The sequence below is a fragment of the Megalops cyprinoides genome, chromosome 20 (assembly GCF_013368585.1).
Source record: "Megalops cyprinoides isolate fMegCyp1 chromosome 20, fMegCyp1.pri, whole genome shotgun sequence".
Taxonomy (NCBI): Eukaryota; Metazoa; Chordata; class Actinopteri; order Elopiformes; family Megalopidae; genus Megalops; species Megalops cyprinoides.
The window spans coordinates 9,577,273-9,598,208 of record NC_050602.1 but is presented as its reverse complement, the minus strand read 5'-3'; the positions used below and the strand labels follow the sequence as shown (position 1 = coordinate 9,598,208).

The following is a 20,936-nucleotide window of genomic DNA, read 5'->3' as shown; positions in this document are numbered from 1 at the left end:
AAACCACCACCACCAACACGGTCAGTGTTAACACCCACCCGGAACCCCACAATTAAGGGGGAAGGCATTCACTTTTCAAATAGGGTGAAAAGGAGCGCTGGGTTGCCAGATTCATTTTTGGGTTCCAGTATTATAGATATGCTGGAATTATAATCTGTTACAGGAGATGGAAAGCATGGAGCTGCTACAACAACCACACACTGTTGGTTTGTTACTGTCCTGTTAAAAAGAGAATTTTGAGTTTAAATGTGCAGGTTCTATCTGCAAAAAACTAACAAATCTCTTCTTTGGGGGTCAAAGGAATAAACAGTGTATGCTTCAGGGCCTTTTCAAAGTATTAATGGAGTGACAGTTATGTTAACTGAATGGAAGCATAGTATTGTATTGTTCTGGCTTCAGGAAGCACTGTATGCTATGCCTCATGCAGGACAAAAAACTGAAAAGGAACCAGCCAATCACTGTAATAACAGGACATATTGCATTTGTCAATACAGCTCCACAGCGCCACCCATAGGAATGTTCATTAAATCGCTTTGTGGGAAGCACTTGGTTGTTGAAAAATGCACTGAGCCATCCATGGATCTACATGAAGGAGAGTCATAAGAGAGGAGGGAGAAGGGGACGCACTGAACAGCCCGAGGAGCTGGATCCAGCTGATCTGCTCGTCGGGGCTGAAGCTCTGCTCGTCCGACTCGTTGCTGAAGTCTCTCAGGTGGTGCAGCTCAAAAAGGTTGATGACCGTGATGTGAACGAGCTGCTGGGAGCTGAATGCTTTCTGTAGAATCAACCTCTGCCAAAAAGACAAAACAGGCCCACAATGAATATTTCTGTACCTGCCTGTCACGTCACTATCACATATACTGGAAACCGTTCTACGGGGTGGAATAACGTGGAGTAATACAGAAATGGTGACGGCATGAGTAGAATTTCTACATTTTCTAATGCTTTTTTACTTTTCATGGAACCCTCTTCTGGCATCACTAATTGCTTGTTAGGCCTGTCTCACCACAACAACCTCAAAAGCAAACGATTCTGAGAGAGGTCACTACAGACATTCCCTGTGTCACACTGCAAACCACCTTGGAGAATCAGAGAAAACATTTTCATACAATCCCACAAATTCCTACAATTTTGCAAAGTCCTATATTCCTACAAAGTCATACAGTCCTTATTTTCCAAGAATTCGTGGCACATCATCACCTCACACGTTTTGTTGTATCTGTTCTGTAGACAACAACAACTTCATGGCATCTTTGAACAAAGTTCACAGAGCACAACTCCCCCATACCTGAAACTGCTCCTCCAGCTTCTCCCTAAGGTTGCTGAGTTTCTCCAGGCTCTTGCTCAGGTATACATGGCCATGGAACTTAATGAAGGTCTTGATGAAGTCTGACACGCTCCACTTTGTTTTGACTTCATCGCGGCTAAAAACATGAATGTATTCAATTAGCGCGGGCAGAAGTTCCACTTTTTAAGCGCTGCCAAACCTACAATAGCTATGAAGCCATGCACTGTTGAGAATGATCTTTCTACAAGTGGAGTGCTTTACACAGTCAGTCTGTACCGACTGCCTGTCAGTTACTGGGATTTGTGATCCTGCCTTTATGGACTCCTCCTATAGTCATTTTTCAACCTCCAAATGAAAGCACTCACCTTCTCAAACATATAACTGCTCATTCTCTTTGTGAAAAATAAACTACAGCTAACGCCTAAATGTTGACAATTTCAGTGTAATGCAGATTCGGGCACGTCTGAGTGAAAGAATACTCAATGTTCAGGAATTTTTGCCTTCAACACACTTGAAATAGAAAGTGTAGTTGTTTGCCATCACATTTTTAAATAATAAATTAGATGAATAATTTAAAACACTGGCCTGCTTTCAAAAAATATTGGCAGGCGGTACACAAACAGGCATTAAAAAACTCCAGAAAAATCCTCGGCAGGCTGGTAATTTACCGGCCGGGAGGGAACCCTGCTGACAGAGCTCTGGGGTGAAAACCTGTGCGGTGTGAGAAAGCAGACGCGTGGTGTGACTCATGTCCCACCTTTCCAGGGCTTTGGAGAGAGCCTTCTGCAGGTTGGTGGAGGCCGCGGGGAAGGGGAACTTGACGGCGATGCTCCGGCAGTAGTAGAAGATGGTGGTGAGGTGGTCCCCTTTAGAGGAAGCCAGGATGGCCAGCTGATTGTACGGCTGGCCTGTTCCCACAGGGGAAGAGGGAAGAAAGGCACTTTCAGTTTCAGGTCCTGGGGCTTTCCAGCTCAGTGAAGAATTTTTTATCCTTTCGTGGAAATGCTGGGACTTTTCTGGAACCCCCCCCCCCAGTTTGGGATACCTCATGACAAAAAAAAACACCCATTTCCTAGCCAAGCAAGCCATGACTGTGTGTAAACAAACAACTGTTTAATTTGCCTGGTGGTCCTGGAATTGAATTACAGCAGTCTGGCCTTTCTAATTACCAGCAGCTTCCTAAAAAGCTATGAAGTCATGAACAGTGTCACATGAAAAACACTTCTACCACACATTTTCTAGAGCACATTATATATAATAATTCTCCCTCCACATATTTAGAAGTATTTTCAGACTTTTATTATTATCTCTGCAGAAGCAATTGCCAACGTGTCAACAGTGGGAGGCTGTTTATGCAGTACAAATCAAACCAAATTCATCCAACCAGAACCAAAGAGATGAGCTTCTCTATGGAAGAACAGCCCCACCATCATTATTAATATACATGATTTTATTATCTACAATTTTATCTATAATTTAAATCCAACTAATTTTTAACATTGTTAATGAACAGCTAATAAGCAAGTAGTAATTATATAAAAAGGTTTCAGTTTTGGTTGCTCTTAAATCACTTTTATGAGAAGGATAGCACTCCATCTTTAAGACTAGATATTAATGTTGACATACATTTTTAAAACAATGGCTTCTGTAGATTCACTTTCATTGGAGGATTTTTCCCCAGTTACCACCTGTTGAGCATCCCTCATGATAAACAGTTTTAAAAAAACAACGAATAACAAACATGGAGCAATGTATTTATCCACCATTTCTGACAATAAATGCACTCTGGGACCAAAAATAGCATAAAAATGCCAAAAACCTGGCATTTGAAAAAAAAATCTCGAAGTAGACAAGTGGTAACTTGTCAAAATTTTGGCAAGATTTTGGTTTCTTTCCTTGTTAAGCCAGTAAACAAATCACACTCACATACAGATACCTAAAACCGCTGCGGGCGAGTGAAGAAATGGACAAAGGCCTTCTGGCTAGTGCTACTGGGAAATGAGGATAAACAATGATTAGTTCTCAGGCTTACCATTGGAGGGAACGAGTTGAGCTGCATGTCTGTAATAGGACTCTGCCTGGCTGGTTTGGTTGCGATAGCGTGCTGAGAAAGAAAAACAACAAACCAAAAAACCTCACTGGAATCGCATTTGTACAAAAAATTTCAATGCGTTTGGCTGCATCCAAATCTCGATGGGGTGAATAACCTGCTCTCAGTGCTAAATAACATGCATGTTCTTATGATTACAGGTAGAGCTCACTCCAAAACATTAACTATCTATAATTTTTTTTGTGGGGTGTGGGGCGGGGGATTGTGGGTTGACTGCAGTTTCTGTCCAATAGCTGTCGTGGACTCACCAATGTCTCCAAGGTGCACCAGGCAATGCTGGCAGATGTAGGCGCAAGAGCTGGGCTGGGGTTTCACAATGGAGCTGGTGCTGTTCTGTTTATTGCTGATTATTCCCAGTTGAGACGACTTTACCCGACAGGGCAGGTCCACATTGAAGACCGTGCAGAGCTCCTGTAATAACTGTATGGAACACGGTGCTTTATTCAAACGCATACTGTAAAGTTACAGTTACTCTACTTTACTGTGTACACAGATTTTTTTTTTTACCGCTGTTGTGAAAAAAAATCCACGACCACTGTCCTAGTGTCCCACAGGCTGGTTAAATTCAGATGAAGAAGACGTCAAGCTCAGGCAAATTAGTGCCACTCACCTGGGTATAGAATCCACTAGCTGCCTCAAGGAAGAGGGACAGATTAGCTTGCACCTCGCTCCTGTTGGGGTTGGCTCTGTTCTTGGCCTGACTCTGTAGTGTCGTTATTTGATTCTTAAAAGCGTGGTTCCAGCTGGAGAGGAGAAGAAAGGATTTGTGCTCGAGTTCAGGAGAGCTGCTAATGTTACCATGGTGACATTTCACAAAGGTGGACTAAACAGTTGGTTCACTTCCTTCCTGGCCTTATTAAATATTAAGGTGCCTGCGGGCCACATATCCAGGGAAAAACTTATTGGGGCTTGGAGAGCTTGATATGGAGTAGGTAACAATGACTTTCACTACAATAACTTCCCTCAGTTACAATGTGAACAGCAGATTCTCCCTTCCAGTACCAAAAACTCTTTAATTTGCAAGCAAACGGTAATGATAATTTATTGTTTACTTAACAACAAATCTAAAAATAAGCTCCACCAGTTACGATTTTCCATTACAATGACCTACTTGTAATTCTAATGCTTTATAGTATTCCCCAATGGTGAACAATATTAATATTCATTATTGGAGAATACCATAAAGAATAGTATTAGCAATCCTAAGCTAAGATAGAAAAATTCTCAAGCTAAGATAAAAGAGAAGCAATAACCTAAGATGTTACCGTTAACTAAACATCAAAGCAAACAAGCATATCCCTTACATGCTGACTTATAGCTGATACTTAAACACATACTGCACTACTGCAATCTCACATCACACAGGCTTCAACCAGCTAGCTATACCTTCAGTAAACTTGACTTTATACCGAATTGAAGCCACCTGTTCTGAAATGATAGCTTGGTAGCATCCAGACAGGTGATGGACAGGGTAACACAAGGCAGTATAATGACATACATTCAGGCGTACTTAGAACGTCACCGCTCTGCTATTCTGCAGCACTATAGTGGATATAACAACACTCTGAAGACTGAAATTTTCTTTCTGTATTTTTTTTCTGAAGACAAAACCAAAGGTATTACATTTTTACAGGGGGAAAAAAGAAAACACACAAAATGTTCCTTGCTACGTGACAGCACTTTTCCAACGACATGAAGCTTACAGGTCTTGCTCCACTTTTTTGTCCAAGGCGTACTCCAGGTCTGTCACCAGCATCTTCTGGTAGAGGTCCTGCAGCGCCTGCCGTGACGTCCAGACCTCTGCTGGACCCAGCTTTGAATCTGCGGAGGCAGGGAGAGGCCGCGGGATTCAGCTCACAGCCGTTCACTGGGGCAAACGGCGTGTGCGCTGTGCACCGCAGGGTAGAACAGCACTGCTACCACATGCCAAGACATGGGCAAACTCAGCTCCCGGCAGCTTTGTTTTGGGGCAGCGGTGATAAAGAGGGGCGTTGTGATGAAGAGCAGCTCTTAAAACCCACTGTTCATCAGTTTAATTCCCAGGTGGGCTGCTGTTGTTGGACCCTTGAGCACGGCGCTTAACTCAAATTGCCTCTGTAAATATCCAGCTGTGTAAATGGATAATGTTTAAACTATACAAGTCCCTCTAGATAGTTTAGTTCTGCCAGTTCTAATGTTTTGTGAGACCATTTTGAAGTGTTTTACCATTTGATTGTATGACTTGCAACTATGTGCATATGCAACTAAGGTTTCAGACAGCAATTATGTAAATAAGAAAAATCTGGTGTTCATGGCCACTGTGATGAAGGAGCATCTTAAACCAAAGCACTGACAGAAGTGGTGTAAAGATGCTGAAATGCATCTTAACACACAGCACCACAAAACCATGCTGGTGGTCATATCAGACTAACAGAGCTGCACGGATTTCTAGGCTGATACTGACATCCCATGATTGCCAGATCTGCCGATTCCAAAACCAATACTGAGAGTCCAGGCAGAGATTGTACAGTCTGCCATAAACCTGTGTGCAATAATTCCCCAGTTCCTGTTTGATTTTTAACTGTCTGCTGCTGAAGAAATTATTTCCAGTAAAACTGCTAGAGCCAGGCACTTTTAACCCTAAACATAAATGCTCAATGATTTAGAATCTAAATGTCAAAACAAGCTTAAAAATACAGGCAGATAGCAGCTGAAACAGTGGTGTTCTCTCAGCAAAACCCAGGATATGGCATAACGACAGTCTACATGCAACTGCAGGAAATGAGAAACATGTAATCAACTTAATACACTTGACCTCATAAACAGTATTTTGTGACACCCCATCCCACAAATGTATAAATTATGATGGAGATCCATCACCGTTGAAAGAGTGGCAGGATACTGCGTTTGATCAGACTGTAACAGGGAGAGGCTGGGTAGATGTGCTGGCATGATTAACACCCTTGGCAGACGCAGCTGATAATCAGACAGTCCTCGAACTGTAGGTGAAGCGGCAGGTGTCTGGCTGGGATAGCCCAGCATGCATAGACGGAGCACAGCGGGGGCCTGTCGACATGCAACAGGATTTTGGGAGGCTTTAATGATTTTGCGAAGCAAAGCTGGCTGGTTTGCTGCTTGAAAGACGTTTCAGTTTGGGGGGGCTATTTCCCCACCCTCGCTCTCTCTGTTCATACACATGGTTCTGGGGTACAGCTGAGCCTTCACTACACAATGACATCAAATGTGCCCATTTTCAAAACCACTTAAGAATTATTGTCCGTTCCCGTTGCTTGAGCACAGCGAGGGCGAGTCGTGCTCCCATAGAGGGGTGAGGAGCGAGGAGACGAACCCCAGATGCAACCCCCTGCAGACACCCTTAATGACAGTTAATCACACACAAAACACAGACTTCGCAAATTAACTATGGCATACAATACCAAAACCTAATTAGTCTAACATGCAGTATTCAAGTTACTAACCTCCCTGGAAATCAGGTGGGGGCATGATTTTACATGCTAATCATTACATTTCATTACATTCATTTAGCAGATGCTCTTATCCAGAGCGACTTCCAGCACAAATGAACAGAAGTGTATCCATTCAAGCTGAATGAGCAACAGCGTCAGACCAGGTTAACAACACTCCCAAACCGGTGAGTTTGTGCATAACACCACACCACTCAAGCCCTACAACAAGTTAACTTGTGCAACCTGACTAGACAGCTTAGAAACTAAGTGAAGAAAGGTGCACACACTGCCATACATCAGTCACTAGATCGCAGAATCCAAAACACACTGTGATACTACACATAAAACAAGTAATATAAGCAGATCAAAGAGGCCTGTTACTCAGTAACAAATCACACAAGAATGAAATGAGACATTTCCAAATGAAAATACTACTGGCTGAAATAATACATGCACTTATCCCGGATGATGTCAAAAATGTTGTTTTCTTAACTTCAGTAAATCGAAGATTTTGTGACTTGCACAAAACCTCTAACCATTAGTTCGGTATACCTTAACAATTTAACACTACATCAAAAACCGAAACATCAATAAATACGATGTTGCAAGAGTGGTCGTGAGCAGATCTGTAAGCTTTCGGAATTCACAATCAGTTGGACAGCTGATGAACAGATACGCGATAATGGTAAGAGTTAAACAAAAGGCACAAAAAAAAAGTTCAAGTACGATCTCTCTAACCGCCCACTGAAACGGCAGCGCCGCTAATGTGCCAACGAGCCGATCACAAGTTGCACACTTTCCCGCTGAGTGCCTTTAAGTAGGTGCCCCGATCTGATGAAAGCTGAACTTTCAGACAGCGCCCTTTTGGGAGAGCGCAAATTTTAACAAGCACAAAACGAGGTCTCCCTAGCCTCCCGTTAGAGGCAGCTGTGGAGCCATGCCTCATGTGGAAATCATTCAACATTTAAGGCTGCAAAAGTATTTCTGCTTTCTATTTCTGGCTTCTCGTGTATACAGCGCTGCACTTCAGGGACAGTTAGCCGGGAAGTGTCAGCTCCGAGTAGCAAACGGAAGAGTTTTGTCAGTTAATGGATTATTTAGCTCCTGTAACATTAACCAGCTGCCTAGCAATGCTGACCACCTGACAAGAATGGATATTTGTTACCTTTACACAACGTTTGAGTCTAATTTCACACTGCCTTTGGTTACGTTACTGAATAGACTTATAAACTACTCTTCACACACATGCAGTCTGACTCACCGCACTGGCAGTCTACATGTAAGGACAAGTCATAGTAAACAGCAAATTGCACTTGGTATATTCAGTGCATTACGTATGTGTATAGTTCTAAACATTTCTGAATTTGAACTACCAATAACGGACGATTCAAGGAAAGAGAGTGCAACTGTCTGATCAGTTTCTGAGGTGTACAGATCATTTCAACAAGTGAGTCTGTTGGGCTGTTCAACTTAACAAATGAAGAGAGACAACATCTAGTTCTGACAGCTTGCATGTATTCCTCAACATTCGAACCCCATTGTATAGCTCACTATACAAATTATAAACCTATGCCATTCTTGGTTGCTCCCCCCCCCCCCCCCCCCCAAACTCTTTGCCTTTGGAATCCCCAATTGCACATTAAGCTCACCTCAGCGCCAGCATCCATGCACCCATTCAGGAAGAAGCAATACAAATGAAATCCTCTGATACACTCGCACTCACAAACCCTGACTATTTTACAGACTACAAGTCCCACAGTGCACCGGGAGAGTGGACACCTAAGAGGATAGGCACATCTCTGACATCATCCGAGTGCCTCACAGGTGCCTGGCAGATAGCGGGGTGCTAAGATCAGTGACAAGAGGTGCTGACTAATATAGCGCCTAGGAAATGATAAATGACACACCTTAGACTAGAACCATGTCTATACTGTAGGCCAGTGCTTAGAACAAGCACATTTACCAACTGGGCTACTCAAGATTCTAAATCTATGCAATTTAAAACTGAGACCAGCCGATCTGACCCTGACCTCAGAAACCCAATAGCTGCTGCCGACGCTACACCACAGTAACCTGTATCAGTAATCCAGTACCTTGGCACTAACTTGCTGTTGTGTTAAGACAAGTGAAAAGCGTGAGCTCGGTTTATTTAACATTCATCTGAGGGGCGTGTCACAGAAATCCCTTAGAGCTCCACACCCACATTTCTGTCATACCTGTCCCCTTTAGACTTCCCCCTGCCAGTCACACCTGTCACTGTTCCAACTTCCTCCTGCTGGTCATACCTGTCCCCTTCTGACCCCCCCCCCCCCAAACCATTCATACCTGTCCCTTCTGATTTCCCCCCTGCCACTCATACCAGTTCCTGTTCCAACTTCCTCCTCCCCGTCACACCTGTCCCCTTTTGACCCCCCACGAGTCACATCTGTCCCCTTCCAAGTCCACCCCACGCCAGTCACACCTGTCACCTTCCCACCTCCCCTCCTCCCAGTCATACCTGTCCCCTTCCCCCTGCAAGTCATACCCTGTTCATATTATGATATCCCCTTTGCCAGTCATACCATACGACCATAAGCTGCTGGGCTTGTCTAAGGCGCATGCTACTCACAGGATGGGCAAGATATTACATACACCACGCTTACACATCCCAGGCTTCAGCTGCACCCCAGCGAGTGTAGCAGGGTTTTACACTCCCTCCCAGACACACCTCCCTGATGACTAATGTCAGAATGCACGCCAAGCACAAGACCTGGCATTACAAGAAAGCTCCAATGCGTGACTTACCTGTCATATCAGCCTTCAGGGCCTCTGCCTGCCTGTGTGAAGAAGAAAAAAAAAAAGACATGTCAATTACAGCCAGCATCAGTCACTGAAGTATTCCTCAATCTAGAGAGTAACCTGGGCATGAGCAGCAGAGACAGTCTAACACAAGCTAACCTAAAGTTCTTTTCGGGCGGTTCTTTCCTGCGCCTTTTACAAAGAATAAACTCTCAGAAATAAAAGTGCAAATAAGCACCGAGTTACTAAATGTAAGGGTACAACAATCACTTTTAAAACTTTTTATGTGCTCTACAACCATGTAAAGATGCACAGCAGTGCTTGCTACAGATCACCCTTGTGAAACTCCCTTAGTTTTACAGGTTACGATGGATATAAGACAGAAAGCCAGAGCTGGAAAAGGAACATGCTTTCCCTCAATCTACTTCTCTGGCAACAATATAATAATGTGGTTAAATCTTCTACTTTATTAAAAAACAAAGAAACCAAACTTTAAACAATAAAAGTTTTCAATCAATTATATCCCTAGTTATAAAGCACATATGAATCCCAACAAAGTATTGGCAGAAGCTTTTATATTACAATTAATACATTGTAAAAACATTGACATTGTAAAAAAAATAAATCATCTTTGGCGAAATCCAGGAAAAGCAGCATAGCAATGCAAAATGACTTGAAATTTCCCATTTTTGCTTCATGTCAACATGTGTTCTAGTGTGGTCGTCACAATCGTCCTCCCACTCAAAAACGGTAGACAAGAGAAACCACACTTAACCTGTAATTCAACTCATGCAGCACTCTGACATCCTGATGGGAAAGGCTATGAGAGAAAGCCACGCTAATTAAAAATCTGCACCATGCCGTGGCAACACAGACAAATGAGTGGAGGGACAGAGACATGCTTTTAATTTTTACTCCAAAAATCTGCCCCCCTGTTCCCAAAAGAACCCCTGGAAAAATGGAACTGTGTCTGACTTTTACACATCATAGGCTTACATCATGATTTGTTGATGCAAACCTATTGTACACACAAAGCCACAAAGTAAACTTTCTCCAGATGTTCACCACAACAAAGGACATTACATCATTATCATGTAGCCCACCGCATAAGTATTGAAAATGTAGGTTTGACAATGAATGCTCCTTCATTTCATTCAGCATGCATGACTGCTCCAAATTTTTACAGAAAATGCTGAAAGCACAGCCTGTTTTGGCTTCTTCTATGACTTTTTTTAATGCAGAAACTCAGCTAATCCGCAAGTGAAGTCACAGCCTTCCTTCAACTGATTGGCTCTGCAGTTAAAGCCTGGTTGCTGGTGACCAAACAAGATCAAAGAAATTATGAAGAAGATGGCCCCAGACTGCATCCATTCATGTCCAACTCACAAGCCAAACTGGTGGTGGTTGCAGTGGGGTGTTTACGGGTTGACCACCTGGTCGTGTAAAGAGGGCACGGTCTATATTGAGCTTCAGACTACCTTCACCCACAAGCCGTTGAGTACCTGCCCAGGCTTCATTTAGCAGCGGTCTAGATAAACTGGCTGAGCACGGACACGACCTGTGCCAATAAGCGTGCCACAATCGGCTTTGCCAGAGGAACAGAGCCAGGGCGTCATCTATGGGTCACTCACCCATATTCACCACCTCATAAAACAGGTACGGTGACGTGCATCGTCACTTGTGATTGAACGCTTCCTGGCGTTTAGCGCTGGTTATGTGGCTGTAGCAGGAGCCAGCAGAATCCCATTCTTCAGGCGCATAAAGCAGCGCACGCACAACATACTCTTGGCTTCACTTCCCGTTTTTTGAGGTTTTGCCATTCTCAGAATTCAGCACAATACCTGCACCACTGTTTCAAGTTCAGAGACATTGTGAAGTGGTTACCTCTGCTGCAGAATAATAATGTGCTACCATCTACCATTTGTTTACTGTGTACTTTTTCAGAAATTGGGGGGAGAAGGTTGTTTCCTTTACATTACCTATCTGCTAAGCAATGCTCTAACAAGCTAACAGCTACATTTCAAAAGCAGTGGAAAGCAGTGTTTGCTCCATATGAGAAAGTGAACAACTGCTGGTGCTGGCATACAGGAGTCTCTGAACCCTGCTGCGTGTGACCCTCATTCCGAACCCTGAAAGCTTCATGTACAAACAGAGTAAAGAACCAACCTGGCAAACTGACGATGGACAGATTTCTTCTGAACAAGCTTATTCTGAAGTGATACAGACTGCTAGCAATGAACTGAAAACGATTTTTAAAGTATTTCCTTCTCAGAGATTTAGCCTTCAAGGCTATGATCTTAAATATCAAGGTATCAAACACTTAGATACTCATTAACTACGGTGACCATGTTCGGACGCTGGGGGTTAAGTTACGGCACGCAATTTCATGTACGATGCTGAGAATTACTGTTCAATTACTAAACCAGAATGACCAATATGTGGTCAAAAAAAGTCCAAGGGGGAAAAAACCAAAAGCCTGAATTCAAGTTGCAATGACAAACAATGCTAGAATTCATCTACACATCACTTTAGATTATGTCCAGAGACGTTTTTGGTTCACATGCCACTGAAAAGGGCATTCAGTTTTAATTTTCTTTATCTTAGCACAAACATCTGCAACACCCAAAACTCCCACTCTACAATAAGAGTCCCCTTCCCTTCTGTGAACTGGTACGTTTAAAAACTTGCCTCTCAATAGCTGCAGAGCTGTTTATCCATTTTGACATATGTACCTTAAACATTAAGCCTTCTCAACAGTGCGCATTATTATGTTTTGGACATATGGAAGTGAACAGATCCACCACTGATGAACACACCTCCTCAAACAAATCGAACAATAAGCAAATTGCTACACAGGGGCCATGCATGAGAAGCACTGCAAAACAAAACAAAAATCCCAGAAATTAAAACCAAAATTCAGGGTCATTACAACTAGTATACTTTAGTTATAGCTGTGGGACACCTGTAAGCTCTACCACCAGTATTAAGCATACATGGTAAAGCAGGAGAAATGTGTGAGGACTTCCTGCTTTGTAAATCTAAAAGGTGTACGATGCAGAGGTACACTACTACGCCCAAATGTGCAACATGTGTTAAGGTTTCTCAGAAATATGTACGTATTTACATTTTTACACACCTCATACCATGCCTGAGTGATGCCTTTTATGAAATCCTAACAAATTTGGGCTTAACTAGAGATGAGTAGAGGCTGAGGCACCAAATTGTTGTGTATCTGATGACAAAGCTTGTTCAATGCTCAATTGTACAGTATACCACACGGTGACAGGAGGTCTGTTTTATTCTGCTCTAGCAAATATTTCTAGAGCTCTCTGAGGTGGCAGATTGGCAACTTGTGGTGCAACACTGCAGATTTTTGTTAGGACACCGAATATGTAAAATTCTAAAATCATCATAACTTCTGCAGCTGTACTTTGAATAACAGAGCATATTTAACTGTGGGAGAAACAAAATCAACAGCTGCTGCTACCGAGTCACCAAAATATTTCTTTCCGACTTATCCTGCTTCTATTGTTTGTCATGGGTAGCCTGGTCCCTGTGCATGGATCAGATAAACACTCGTCTTCCTCATCATGCTCCTCATCTTCCTCTCCTGTCCAAGCTGCGCTTTTGCCTTGGTGTTCACATCATCTTGTCACAGACTTCAGCTTCTTGCAAAAAGTAGTTACTGGAACTGGGCTTGATTACTGGATCAATGACACGCCGTTTCTTCAAAACCCTCGGGACGGCTTATCCCATTCACTAAGCCTGCTATGTCAGACAATCCACATGCTGCAAAGATGACTTAATCTGTGTAACACAGATCCAAAAAAACACCCATGTTGCTGAAAGGGCATTTTTGCTTCGTTATTGACAGTCCTCATCAGCTAGGATCACAGACCCTGACACTGAAGGTGACTGGTGAAAACATCTTGTAGGCACTTTCAAGAGCAAGTGTCACTGCTCATGAGCACCTCACACTGAATGTGAACTTGTGAAGAGTTAAGGTAATGAACAGTTTCATTTTAAAAAGCGTCCATTGTCATGAAGGTTATTAATGACCTACAAAAAATCCTGGATTAGCTAGTAAACGTTTCATCTCTCATGTTGCATAGTATATGCAAACACAAAAACTGAGAAAATATGACAAGAGGCGCTTTGCACTTTGTCAACAATAAAGCAATCTTTCATGTCTGAGCTGCAGTAAATAATGTTTTGTTGTAAGAAATGGAAAACATATCTGTAAGGCACAAGCTTCTGTCAGTGTTGAGATGAACCAGGAAAGTTCTATTTGTGGGGACTAGTGAATTGACTTCAGAAGACGAGTGGCACATCAGAAGGCAGGTACTGTCTTGTAATTAGCCAAGAATGCCTTCCTACTTCATTGAAAACAATTTCATCCAGCTGATGCCTTGCAGTTTCTGGAGCCTTATCCAGTGTTTAAACACACACTGATGCACACACTCTCTACAAGTCAAGTAAGAATTACCAATTTCCTTCTGTTTCTCCCCAAATGAAGAAAGCCAACTTATTTGTTTAGGACTCTAAAGCCAGCAACTAGAGAAGCAAATAAGTAATAATAATTCTAATAAGTACTTGGCACACAAACATTATTTACAGATACTGTGGTCTTATCTGCATTTTGATAAAGTAAACTTAACTTTTCAAGCCAGTGCCTGACTCACACAGAACACCCTGATTTGGCTCTCTATCATGCAGTATGGTTTGTAAGTTCATACAGGTAAACTTCATTTTGCAAGGCTGTGAGAGAAGTTTTTCACGCCGATCTGACACTTTTAATATGTACATTTTCCTAACTTTGATAGAAATGTTTTGGAGGAGGGGAATTTTCTGTCCAAATCCTACACAAACCGGGCTACTTAAAACCTCCGACAGATGTTCACCTGCTTAGATGTGAACATCAGGGACGGCTGTCTGCTGAAATAGAGCAGCACCTGTGTCTCCCTGCCTCACTGTGAAGGCTGAAAGCACCTTCATCTTCACTGAGGACATCTAAGATTCAGCTCAGATTTCATTCCAATTCACCTAGGTTTTTTTGCATAGCAAGTACAGCATATTGAAACTCTCGCTTGCTTGATGGCTGACGCTAAGTGGGGTTGTTTTTCATCCTCAATCAACAATCAGTCATTTCTTAAATCACATTTTTACAACTGCATTGGGAAAAACAAAAAAACGAGTGACAACTGTGACAGACTAGAAAATGACTTCCTGGCCCTTTTGCCCCTGCCAGTTTAAAATACATTGAAGAAGCACTGATCCTTGCAGGTTAAAAAAGACAAGACTTACTATGCCCTGCTATTTATTGTACGCTATACAACCTTTCCAGTATTCTTGCGTACCAACATGTACAACAAAATGTCCTCGTCGAGTGACAACTATTGAACAGAAAAGTTCCAGTTGGAGAGGATGTGAATTCATCTGTCTTCGCCACTTCAATGATGTCTGGAAGGTACTATTTTGATTTAAAGATTAGATTTTTAATATAATTCATTTTAAAATTCTCTAGAGAACTACATGCTCCTTAACCTGATAGAGGAATGACAGAGGAACAGAGTTTGTGAGGTCACTGCATAAGAAATGACTGGTATGCATTTATATCCGAGTATGCTGCTGAATATTTCAATGTAATGGATGAACTGTTCAGATACCTCTCTATGTTGTGGTGACACAAGTACTTGCTTCATTTTCTCATTGACTCCATTAGGATTCACCTGTTTCCAATTTCAGCATCATCAACTCCCTGCCTTACTGAAACTCTTTTTAAGGCATGGTACACCTACTCTGTAACCAGCACCAATGGAAGCACAAGCTGAAATATTTGCAGCTGTCTAACTGTGCATGTTATTCACCTTCATTTTCCACATGTAAATATTGTCATCATGTGTGTAACACAAAGAATGCCTTGACCTAAGTTTGTTTTTACACAGTATGCAAATTGCAACCTTTTTCCAAGCATTGACAGAAAACTGGGAAAAGGTGAGCTTTCACAATAACTTTAAAAAAAAAAAATCTGTATAATTTTTGCTAATTTGACTTCAAAACCAAATACCTGAGACATCAGCTCTGTAAGAATGTGCATTATATTCTGCATCCCATCGAAGCATTCTATATGTGAAACCATGAGTGCAACTTGCAGTGAAATTAAACATTGCTCATTAAGTGCAGCAAATTGGTTCCTTTAATTCTAAAGTAACATTGCTATATTCATTCGATGTATGCGACATGTCGACAGAAGTCCTTGAGGACAAGGTAAAAAACATACTCAAAATGCACTGTAATTCAGTCTGCGCCCAGTGAACACCTTTCATTAGTAGATTCCGTGACCTATTCCGATGTCAAAACCTTTCTGTCATTCTTGGGCTTCAGACAAAAGCAAGCAGCACTTTAACCAGATGTAGACACAGAAGCACTGTGCATGCTAAGGCTATAAGCATAATGTGTTCTAGCTGACCACATCTGAGCAAAACCGGAATGGCGGACCATTTATTTATGCATGCACTTAACCGACAGTTGTAGCTCAAGTACTGAGTTTACAGGATATAGACTAATCATTGGCTTTGTTTTAGCCACCATCGAATTAAAATAGCATGCATGTTATCACACCGTCTGGAAGTGGAGCACTATTTGACAGGAAGCATTAGCCTCATTCCCTGCAAAGCATTCTCACTATTTAGCAGCGTATCACTGCGGCACTTTATTATCACAAAACATAGAGCGATTTAAGCGCGATTATTCCTTGCTAAACGAACATAGATATTACTAAGAATGGATTTTTGCTGCTTTCGTGGAATTTCAGTGATTGCTCCGACGTCAGGATGCTGCCTATCCAACTGGAGGCTAGCGATCCAACACAGACAACATCAGCTAGGCCAAAATAGAAACCACCGCCGGGTCCTTTCCTATTAGCAAGCTAAACTAGGAATCGAGGAGCAAGTGCAAAGCCTCGCCTCGTAGACATCGCTTGTTGTTATCAAATGAAAAGTTCACATCATGAAATATGCAGTTATGTCAAACCCCAGTGTCTGGGGGCCGACGTACATTCGGCAACCACTTCCCGATGTCGGCACTTCTAGCTAATGTGACCTACCTGGAAAAAAACACAGTCTGACAAAAGCTCAAATGAAGCTTGCATTCGTGCAGCTGGCTGGTTGCCTACATTGCTCTGTGCCAGTGAAATTTCATTCACATGTGTCTCGCCATCCCTATGGCAACAGCAATAATGATTTATAGCTTGCCAGTAACTTCATCGCTCGCCAGTCAGCCAGCGTTAACTAGCAGGCTAACCGAGGTTCGAGCGGGGGCGTGAGCAAACCTTTTTTCACAGCACAAGCTTACAATGTTACCAGGTGAAACACACACATTCACGCAAAACTACGTTAGGCAACTGCCAACCCATCTCGCCAAAAGCCGAACGGTTTCACTATTAATAGTCACGTTAGCCGGCTAGCCTCTTAGAACAGCAGCTAGTCTGTATGTCAACGCTGACATGCTAGCTACATTAGCAAGTGAGCTACACCAAATGCAACTGTAATTCAATGGACAGACCAGTGTGGATAGCCGACCCCTTTGTCGTTCCGCTAAGGCCACTAGCTAGACTAGACTAACACCTGGTGATCTTGAACTTCATTTTTGAATAGCAATTTTACAGTTAGCTTCTTAGCCAGCTGGCCCTAACACTGGGGCGAACAAAATCAGAGAGAATCTAGCCAGCGTTGCTGGATGATAGCTAGCTAACATTCAGCTCTGTACCTATTTAGTTGGCTAGCTAATGTTGACCATCACGATTTACACGGGTCCGCGCTCAACGACTCCAGACCCGCTACTTAGCTTTTTTAGCTAAAATTGGACAAACCGCTCAAATAACTACCCAGCTACGCACATCTGCCAAGACACATTTTAGCTGGCTAGCGAAGAGAAACTACAGCCAACTTGCACCAGTTGAACGCGCAGCTCGCTAACTGTTAAAGTTAGCTGGTGAATACAAGCCATCAGCTAATATAACATGAGCGCTGCAGTAACGCATCTAATATTTTATCATATTCTCATAAACCAAGCGGCCATCAAACATTACACAATTAGCGACACGCTGTCGTCTACCGTCTGAAGTTAGCGGAAACTAGCTAGGTAGCCAGCTGGATTAGCAGTCAGATAGCCAAGGTGGCTAGGTGACTGTCACATAACGTTGGCTAGTTAGCCAATCCTCATAATTATTCACCATGTTAGCGAAACCACGGAGCGTGCTAGGTAGCTAAAGTAGCTAACCAAGCTACCGTGTATGAACATAGCCAGCTGAGTTAGCTAACGCCAACACTGGTTATCTCGCTATTCAGCAAAGGTTAGCTAGCTAGCCTTAGCTGTCTAGCTAGCTAGCTAACTAGTTAGCTGTACTCCAATATAACAAAACGCTGGTTGGTTAGCAAACGACTTATCGAAGTCATACATCAATGTAAATCGCAGGTATGTTGTGTGAGCAATATTTACCGTAAATATTGGGCGCAGAGGTTCATCCTGCTGTATCGCCGATCTTAGACGAACACTGGTCCAGCAGAAGCAGGAGCGATTCCCGGCGCCATATTGTTCCTCTCTCCGTCACCAACAGGAGCCCGAGCGGACAAACATACCATCTTCGGGATCCGAATAGGGGAGGGAAACCAAAACCATTCAACAGACAGGAGCTGGTTACGGTTAGCTGGCTAGCCGGCTAACTTTAGCTTCACACACACCCCCGCAGTCACGACCACTTTCACGACAAATGACGATGGAGACTGCGCGTATCTAGCCACCAACAATTAATAACCTGATTAAGGCCAACCTCTCCAGCCGGCTACCCTGTTAATTATCTAAATGTCCACCTAGCTGAATACGAACTACAACAGTAGCCAACTTGTGGAAAAGGCTAGCCAGCCCACTTCGTCTTCGCGGTCCCGTTCAAAAACAACAGGATCACGGTCGCCCGCAGGACTGCCTTTTGATAACTGTTTCTGCCTTTGCCAAGGTGATCTTAGGAAACAAGCGACATTTTGGCTCAGAATATAAGTACTTGCTTAACGCATAAGCGAATATGGCGACTCTGACAGCCTGGTTACTTCTCCGCCCATTTTGTGAGTCACACTTTGTGCTTCTGAAGAGGGGCAAACGCCGCTAATGCAATTGTACCATGGATACAATTAGCGCCATCTTGTGTGAGAAAAAAGTACCTTCAAACGGCGCTCATGCGCAGTGCAGTTGTACGGCTGAGCGTTTTGAGGAGACCGCTTGCAGACATGCAAATCATGATCTAAGGCTGAGAAAACCCAGACTGTCGAAGCCGATGAAGTGAACGGGGACATCACATGGCACTCTAAAAAACTGGACTTCCCATTTATAACGGTGTATAGTCATGCCGCATTTGGAGAAAGTAAGCATCCCCTTGGCAGAGACATATCAGATGCTTGCTACTAAAATCTCTTGCACGCGTGTGGTGACCGGGGGTCTATTTCCACCTGTGTGGGGAGGTTATTTGAGTTATTTCCAGGGAGGTGGCTGGGTTTAAGCTGTGACACTAGCTTGCTGGACACTAGTTGCTGGTTAACAAGATAGTATAATAATAGTATAAAAGCTATGTTTCAAAAAGCTTCCCATCTATCCAATGAAACTTTCAGCTTCAAACTCTCTCTTTTTTACATATCTGCAATAAGCCACATATTCAAATCACACCCTATCATATTAATTTTGGTATGTGCTGTGATAACAACACACTGGTATACTACATTTTTTTGAAACCTGACATCTGTAGCTGGCCATATTACCTCTTCAAAAGCTGTGCATTAATTACCTAATTATTTAGTTAATTAACACATAAGTGAACTGACAAGGCTAACTAACTGTATTTACAATATTTTTTACACTATTGCCCACCAGCTTCTTGGCTAGGTAAGAGACAAACCATTCACTTTCACTTATTATGTGTCAGCAACCATTTTGTGTGTTAAGTTCATCAGAAGTAACATTGGTAGCTCAGAGTTTGCAAGTAGCTACCTAGGAAGGGAAGCAATAATAAATAAATGAGGAAAGTTTGTTTGCATATTATTTTATTATAGCTTCCCACAGTAAACAGTTGTTGTGCACATATGATTCATGGGTGCATACAGTATGGAATGGACAAGTTTTCCCTTTTCTTTTTTCTTTTTTAATATCCAAGTTATCAGAGGAAAAAACAAGAAGCTAAGTCAGCAACTGTGTTGTCTGTGGTGAGCCAGGATATGGCAGACAATTTGCCTAGTCAAGTCGGCAAAGTGTGCTTAGACTTAGACTTTTATTGAATCCATTTCATCTTTGCAGTGTTGCAGCAATCTTCTGGAAGTTTGGCTAGAGCTAGCATTCCTGGATCACTGGTGTAAATTTCAACAGTGCAACTGATGCAGCACACCGGGACCCAGAAGCTGTCAGGGGCCCATGTAGGAAGGCGATTTTTTGCTGCATTGACTATATATAACTATAACTATATATACCACCTTTCCACCTTGTATATAACACTTATGGTTTTGAGTCATAGCCTATTTTTATGTATTTTTATGTACATGTATTTTTATTTGTGCTCATTGAAATGTTCCAAAACTGTGCGGTTTATTAAAAATAAATATCATTTCTACCCACCACTTATTTAATTGGTTGCTTTCTTCTCAAAAGTTATGAAGGCTTGCTGGGAAATGCTAATTTGTTTGTCCAATCACCTTGCTCCTTGTCATTTGTGATAACTTGCATGGACGTTGTGACATCAATTTTTTCTCAGCGGTTCAACCTGTGTGTCTGTGCGTGTGTGTGCACACAAGCGTGTGCTTGTGTTTGGGGCGGGGGGGGGGGCAAAGAATAATATTTGCACCGGGGCCAATCACAATTATGTTACGCTACAGTCCTGGATGCTGATCCAAGATGCAAATTAGCTAGCTAGCACCTCACACTGTCACACAGCAGCCTCTTAGAATGACCCTTGTGAATGCTAATCCTGGCTAGCACAGGGTCACTTACAAGTGAGCCAGCTACATGGAAAACAGTCTGACATATTTTAATCTGTATTTTTTCATTTAATCTCTATGTAACTAAGCAGGTTGATTGAGACAAGGCATCACTTTTACAATGGAAGGCCTAGCCAAGAAGGCAGGTAAACCATCAACATGAAAACCAACATAAAAATAAAATTCAGCATCTAACACAAAGACACAATTCGACATAACACATCAATGACAACACAATATGCCATCATGGATGCCACAACCTCAAAAATATGTACATATTTCCTGCAACAAAGTTTGGAATG

The 20,936-nt window shown here is 42.5% G+C and overlaps 1 protein-coding gene across 4 annotated transcripts in view; it reads right to left on the bottom strand.

Moving 5' to 3' along the window:
• Positions 1 to 18,650, bottom strand: part of smg7 (SMG7 nonsense mediated mRNA decay factor) — a 32,961-nt gene extending 14,311 nt beyond the window's left edge. For 2 of the 4 annotated variants that reach the window (XM_036554490.1, XM_036554492.1), the window contains exons 1-9: positions 18,122 to 18,650; positions 9,629 to 9,660; positions 5,102 to 5,219; positions 4,009 to 4,141; positions 3,647 to 3,818; positions 3,321 to 3,392; positions 2,046 to 2,196; positions 1,289 to 1,424; positions 628 to 790 (exon numbers count right to left, since the gene is read on the bottom strand). In XM_036554490.1, the coding sequence (XP_036410383.1) occupies positions 628 to 790; positions 1,289 to 1,424; positions 2,046 to 2,196; positions 3,321 to 3,392; positions 3,647 to 3,818; positions 4,009 to 4,141; positions 5,102 to 5,219; positions 9,629 to 9,660; positions 18,122 to 18,147 (1,003 nt within the window). In that variant the 5' untranslated portion in view covers positions 18,148 to 18,650. The remainder of the gene's footprint in view (positions 1 to 627; positions 791 to 1,288; positions 1,425 to 2,045; positions 2,197 to 3,320; positions 3,393 to 3,646; positions 3,819 to 4,008; positions 4,142 to 5,101; positions 5,220 to 9,628; positions 9,661 to 18,121) is intronic. The other 2 variants (XM_036554491.1, XM_036554493.1) reach the window with 2 other exon arrangements.
• Positions 18,651 to 20,936: the final 2,286 nt, after the last annotated feature.